This window comes from Pelmatolapia mariae, linkage group LG6 (genome assembly GCF_036321145.2).
Source record: "Pelmatolapia mariae isolate MD_Pm_ZW linkage group LG6, Pm_UMD_F_2, whole genome shotgun sequence".
Classification (NCBI taxonomy): Eukaryota; Metazoa; Chordata; class Actinopteri; order Cichliformes; family Cichlidae; genus Pelmatolapia; species Pelmatolapia mariae.
Window position 1 is genome coordinate 17,598,766 of NC_086232.1, and position 6,645 is coordinate 17,605,410.

At 49.1% G+C, this 6,645-nt stretch overlaps 1 protein-coding gene across 1 annotated transcript; it reads left to right on the forward strand.

Annotated features, from left to right (window-relative positions):
* Positions 1-2,358: 2,358 nt before the first annotated feature.
* Positions 2,359-4,207, forward strand: LOC134629707 (GTPase IMAP family member 9-like). The gene is made up of 2 exons (XM_063477227.2): positions 2,359-2,452; positions 3,399-4,207. Exons 1-2 carry the CDS (start codon positions 2,359-2,361, stop codon positions 4,205-4,207), a joined length of 903 nt encoding a protein of 300 aa, XP_063333297.2.
* The last annotated feature ends 2,438 nt before the right edge of the window (positions 4,208-6,645 follow it).

Consider the following 6,645-nt stretch of genomic DNA (forward strand, 5'->3'; position numbering starts at 1 on the left):
GCCTCCCCGTCCTCCTACCTCCTTTTCCTCGGTTCTCCTGCGCCTCGCAGGTGAGCGCTTAGCCGGATGGGCCCCGGGTTACGCGTAAACGGGCCTAAGTGAGGACCTCGGACTCTCCATTGCTCCTCGTACTCCTTGCTCTTTCTCCATCATTCTCCTGCGCCTCGTTAGTGAAAGAGCACTACCTGCCTATTACGCAAACACCGCCCTCCGTTTGAACTTCAGACACTCCTTGCCTCCTCCTCATCCTTGCTCCCTCTACATCGTTCTAAAGCGCCTCGCTAGTAAAAGAGCAGCTGTTTGGCCTGCCTATTACGCGAACACCGCCCTCCAGTTGGACCTGGGGCTCTCCATGCCCCTCGTCCTTCTCGCTCCCTCTCCTTTGTTCTCATGCGCCTCGCTAGCGTATGCTTAAGTCTGCAGAGGGTGGGTTTTGTGAACACCCACTTCGGTGAGGACCTCGGGCGCTCCGTTGCTCCTCATCATCCTTGCTCCTTCTCCACCGTTGTCATGCACCTCACTAGTGAAAGAGCAGCCGTGTAGCCTGCCTATTTTGCGAACACCGCCCTTCGGTTGGAGTTAGGGCACTCTGTGTCTCCCCGTACTCCTTGCTCCCTCTACATCATTCTCAAGTGCCTCGCTAGCGTACACTTAGGTCTGCGGAGGGTGGGTTTTGCGAAAACCGCCATCGGTGAGAACATCAAGCTCTCCATTTCTCCCCGTACTCCTTGCTCCCTCTACATCATTCTAAAGCGCCTCGCTAGTAAAAGAGCAGCTGTTTGGCCTGCCTATTACGCGAACACCGCCCTCCAGTTGGACCTGGGGCTCTCCATGCCCCTCGTCCTTCTCGCTCCCTCTCCTTTGTTCTCATGCGCCTCGCTAGTGAAAGAGCAGCTGTTTGGCCTGCCTATTACGCGAACACCGCCCTCCAGTTGGACCTGGGGCTCTCCATGCCCCTTGTCCTTCTCGCTCCCTCTCCTTCGTTCTCATGCGCCTCGCTAGTGAAAGAGCAGCTGTGTGGCCTGCCTATTACGCGAACACCGCCCTCCGTTTGGACTTCAGAAACTCCTTGCCTCCTCCTCATCCTTGCTCCCTCTACATCGTTCTCATGCTCCTCGCTAGCGTACACTTAGGTCTGCTGAGGGCGGGTTTCGCAAACATCCCCTCGGTGAGGACCTTGGGCTCTCCGTTGCTCCTCGTCCTCCTTGCTCCTTCTCCATTGTTCTCATGCGCCCCGATAGTGAAAGAGCAGCTGTTTGGCCTGCCTATTACGCGAACACCCCCGTCGGTGAGGACCTCGGGCTCTCCGTTGCTCCTCGTACTCCTTGCTCCTTCTCCACCGTTGTCATGCACCTTGCTAGTGAAAGAGTAGCCATGTAGCCTGCCTATTTTGCGAACACCGCCCTCCAGTTGGACCTCGGCTTTCTGTGCCTCCTCGTCCTCCTTGCTCCCTCTACATCCTTGTGACGCTCCTCGCTAGTGAAAGAGCAGCTGTGTGGCCTGCCTATTACGCGAACACTGCCCTCTGTTTATGCTCCTCGCTAGCGCACGCCTAGGTCTGCGGAGGGCCAGTTTCGCGAACACCCCCTTCGGTGAGGACCTCGGGCTCTCCCTTGCTCCTCGTCTTCCTTGCTCCTTCTCTACCATTGTCATGCGCCTCGCTAGTGAAAGAGAAGCTGTTTGGCCTGCCTATTACGCGAACACCGCCCTCCAGTTGGACCTCGGGCTCTCCATGCTTCTTCATCCTCCTTGCTCCTTCTCTACCGTTGTCATGCGCCCCAATAGTGAAAGAGCAGCTGTTTGGCCTGCCTATTACGCGAACACCGCCCTCCAATTGGACCTCGGGCACTCCGTGCTCCCTCTACATCGTTCTCAAGCGCCTCGCTAGCATACGCTTAGCTCTGTGGAGGGCGGGTTACGCGAACACAGCCCTCCGTTTGGACCTCGGACCCTCCGTGCCTCCTCATCCTCCTTTCCCTTTTTTAAAACATTTTCCTCGCTCTCACGCGCCTCGCTGGCGAGCCCTTAGCTTTGGGGAGGGTGGGTTTCGCGAACACCACCGTCTGTGAGGAACACAGTACCTCCTACACACACACACACACACACACACACACAGGAGGCAGTGAGGAGGAGAATGAGGTTGTTGCTACACCTGCGTCGCGAAACCAGGGCTCATTGTGTGTGCGCCCGGAGCAGCTACAGAGGAAACACATGGGACAACCAACCAGTTTGGGGCCATGGTTTATACAACGTGTATTTTCAGTGTGGTTTAACTTGCTAATCTGATCTGAAAGACTTTCCTTGAATGTGCTTTAATTTCACTTCTTTTTTCTTTCTTCTTTTCTTAGCTCACTAAAAATGTTGGCCACCAAAGGCCGGATCCAGGGATGTGTGCTGCTTGTGCTACTCGCGTTATGTGGGCAAACTGCCTGCTGTCAACATCGATACAAAGGTAAAGTGCAATTCCAGGGTTGTGTGCTGCTTGTGGTACTCGCTTTATGTGGACAAACTGCTCACTGTCAACATCGATACAAAGATAACAAAAGAATAACCTAGTGTAACATAGTGTCACGGTACTGGGCCATGTGGCCCAGGGTTTAAGTTCTAATGCATATTTTTGTATCCACATGTGTAGTTTAACGCATCTAGTCGTTTTCTAGTTTGCAGTTTAGTCCTTGGTTTCTTAGTCCCTTTTGTCATCTCTCCCTGGTCCGTGTGTCTACCTGTCATGTCTCATGTCTCTGGTTAGGTTAAGTTCATGTTCTATCTCCATGTCTATGTCTCTGTGTTTCCTGTTTTATTTTGAAAGAGTATGGTGTTCTTTGTTCATTGTAGTTAGTGTTACTCTCCCCTGTATTGTCATTATGTTCCTTCTAGTCAGCTGTGTTCTCATGTGTCTCCACTTCCCCTGATCACCTCATGTGTGTATTTGAGTCCTCAGTCCTCCTTTGTTCGTCGCCGCGTCGTCTGTTCAACTTCCCCCATGTTACGCCAGGTTTCAGGACTCTGTGCTGGTCAGGTCCATGTTACTTACGTATATACGTTTCATAGTTCTTTGTTGTTCCAGCACAGAGTCCTGTTCACAGTTGTCTCCGTCATGTGCATCGTTGTCACCCTGTCTTAGCCTTCCCTACTGTCTCAGTTAGTGTCAGTTCTTAGTTTTCCCAGTTCAGCTTTTAGTTTAGTTTGCCTCAGTGCTTTTTGTTGTTTGCCACGTTACTCAGCCAAAATAAAGGCTCACTTTTCGTTTCAAGTTCAGTACTGTCTCCTCATCTATGTCTGCACCTGGAACCTCACACTCCCACACACGGTCCGCCCACCGCAGACCGTGACACATAGTGCTTTATTTTTTTTTCTCGAATGATTCAAATGTTACCGTCATTTCCCCAACCCCGCAGGCTCTGCGACCCGTGAAAAACTGAGACTCCTTCTGGTCGGTAAAACAGGATCGGGAAAGAGTGCGTCCGGAAACACCATCCTGGGGGATGCGAACGCTTTCAAAGAGGACGTTTCGCCCGAGTCTGTCACCGACGGCTGTCTCAGAAAAGAGGCAGAGGGCGAAGACGGAAGAAAACTCGCTGTGATCGACACTCCAGGGCTGTTTGACACGACCAAAACGCAAGACGAGGTGAAAACGAAAATCGAGGAGTGCGTCGAACTGTCGGCTCCCGGACCCCACGCTTTCCTTTTAGCGGTGAGCCTCAAGTCGAGGTTCACGCAAGAGGAACGCGATGCTGTGAAGTGGATTCGAGACAACTTTGGTGAAGATGCCTCCACCTACGTCGTAGTTCTGTTTACGCACGGGGACCTGCTGAGGGACAGCAAGTCAGTGAAAGACTACGTGAAAGAAAGTAAGCATCTACAGCGACTGATAAACCAGTGCGGAGGAAGGTACCGTTCGCTCATCAACGATCGGAAGCAAAGCAGAAACCAAGTCGAAAGTCTTCTGGATGAAATGGATGAAATGGTGGATTTCAACGGAGGAAACCACTACACCAACAAGATGTATAAGGCGGCCCAGAAGAAACTCGAAGGAGAAAGGCTGAAGAGGAGAAAGGAGGAAGAACAAAGAAAAAGGGAAGAAGAGGAGAGGATCGAATTGAAGGAGTGGTGTAAATTCTTTGGCCTCGCTTCCCTGGGATTATTTGGCGCAGAAGCGTACTTTACATCTTATGTTCTCATGGGCCTCGGTGGAGCACTTGGATAGTCTCAGTTAAATTGTACACTAGCAATGTTCACTTAGCTAAACCGACCCCGTTTCTCCTTGTTACACTATGAAGGCTGAGTTTCATTTCACTTGTTTTCTAGGATTTCTAGTTCTAGTGCAATCTATGTACTTACTTACTCACTGAATGTTTGCCTATGCTGTAGCTGTTCTATGAAGTCGCTATAAAACAACAACAAAAAAATAAGCCCCCCTTTCTAGTATTTTCAAAAGAAGGCGATTGTCTCGTTCATTCTGAAACTTTTTTTTGTCAAAACCGTCTCCCTCGCTCAAAACCGAGGGAGATAAAAAGTAAAAGATGGACTCTGCACCCCTGCGTCGTGATGAGGAGGACCGTTCCTCGGACAGCTCTACTGACAGTTCCTCAGAAGAGGGGGAGATACTGTCCGACGCGGAGTGTGATGCGGCGGCGGGCGAGCGGCAAGACGCCGAGCTTGACGGTTGGGCGTCTTCTTTATTCGTCGATACCGTGAAAACTGCGGTGTATCACCTACTCGACCTAGTGATCAACGAGTACCGCACCGACGCATGCAACGGGTGCAAGACCAATCACCCCAGTCAGAGACAACACGAGTGTCTGCGAGTCTTGGAGGATGACTTTTACGCTGAACATTATTACAGCATCAGGAAAAGACTCCTCACGCCTCGTTTCATTCCTTCCATTCAGCGTCTCCTGATCGCCCGCAACATGGAAGTGGACGACGTCAAGGTCGGCACCGTGGCGGAGACGCTGTTGCATGAGCTGAAATCGGCGAGGAAAATCTTCGACACCATCACCGAGGCCTACGACAAACTGGTGGGAGAGGATGTGGTGAAAATCGGCCAGCTGCGGCTGGTCACAGAGTGTTACAGAGGAGATTACTGAGATTCGTTTGTCACGAAAGGCTGATTCTTTCAATGCACGCATCCTACGGTGATATTTTTATCATGTATTCACAGCCACAGGAGGCGCTGTACAGCACCGAGCGCCTGAAACACGGAGAGTTTGTTGATATTGTAATCAAAAATACAGCCGCGGGGGGAGGGGGGGCGTTTTAAAAACGCACCCCCCCTATTGCGCATGTCCCTAAATGGTATGCCCCTACGTAGGTCATCATTTCCCTCTGTGGATACCACTCCCGTTTCAGTTTTTCTCCTAGTTTCGGGCAGGCTCTATCACGTTCGTCCACAGGAGGCGCTGTACAGCACCGAGCGCCTGAAACACGGACAGTTTGTTGGGGTCCGGAACTGCCCCGAAGGGGAGCACGAGGGTTAAGTGCTTTGCAGTTTGTACGTGCTTTGGGGTTTGTACGTGTTTTGGAGTTTGTACGTGTTTTAGAGTTTCTATGTGTTTTGGAGATTTTACGTGTTTTGGAGTTTTTAAGTGCTTAGCAGTTTGTACGTGTTTTGGAGTTTGTACTTGCTTTGTCTCTAGGGGCCATTGTAAATACACTTTTATTTATTCACTCCACATAAAATGTAATAAATAAATCATATAATACGAAAACCAACTATTTACATTTCAACTTTTAACTATTCAAATTTTCAGCCTTTTCTTTTTAAACAAATTCAAGTGAAACAACACAAAACACTGCAAACCACAACACAATTAAATATAAATTAAAATATGAAAACAAAAAGAAGATGCACATTCTCTGTCATATAGGCCTGCATGCAACCGACACATCATTATAGCACAGGAACAGAGCGGCGGAAAAGAGAGAGAAAGACACAAGGTAACGACGAGATGGACACAGCAGCTATCAAAGAGGAGCTGGTTGGTAAAAAGAGACATTTGGAGATTACTATTATAGTGCTGTCAGTGTGACGTTAACGCCATAACTGCATTAATGGGGCAAATCTCTGTTAACGAGGTTTTTTTTTGTTGTTGTTGTTGTTTTTTTGCCTGTCCCGTTTGGCTCTTTTGCCATCAGAATTATTGTCTAAAGGCGAAGAAAGATGCCCAACGGATTTACTTTACCAAATGGACCATCCCAGCCTTGCCGTAATGGTCTTTTTGATTCACCTTTTATTGTTTATTTTATTTTCACTTGCTGAATACGGGACAGACTTGACAGGGGGAAAGAAAGGGGAGAAAGAAAGAGGGAAAGAAAAACAGCTGAGAAGAGGGACGGGGAAAAAGGGCAAAAAACAAAAACCAACAGAATAAGTAGACAAAAAATACATATATCGATCACCTGGATCACCTGTTGAGAAAGAAAAAAGAAAACAAGCAGAAGAAAACGAGAGTAATAGAATAAACAACATCACAATGATATATGGGAATATGACAGTAAATATTAAATATTAAACATTATTGTGCAGCACATAAGATTGACAGCGTACAGTGTGCTTTGAGGTAGTAGCCAAAAAGGGTGTAGTTTGTGTGTGTGATCACCCGTGTGTACACCTGTGAGCATGAACGCGCTTGTTTTTAAAAG

Coding starts and splice junctions, on each gene's coding strand:
- LOC134629707 (XM_063477227.2), top strand. CDS start 2,359: ATGTTGGCCACCAAAGGCCGGATCCAGGGATGTGTGCTGCTTGTGCTA. Junction 2,453..3,398: donor CTGTCAACATCGATACAAAG/GTAAAGTGCAAT, acceptor CCAACCCCGCAG/GCTCTGCGACCCGTGAAAAA.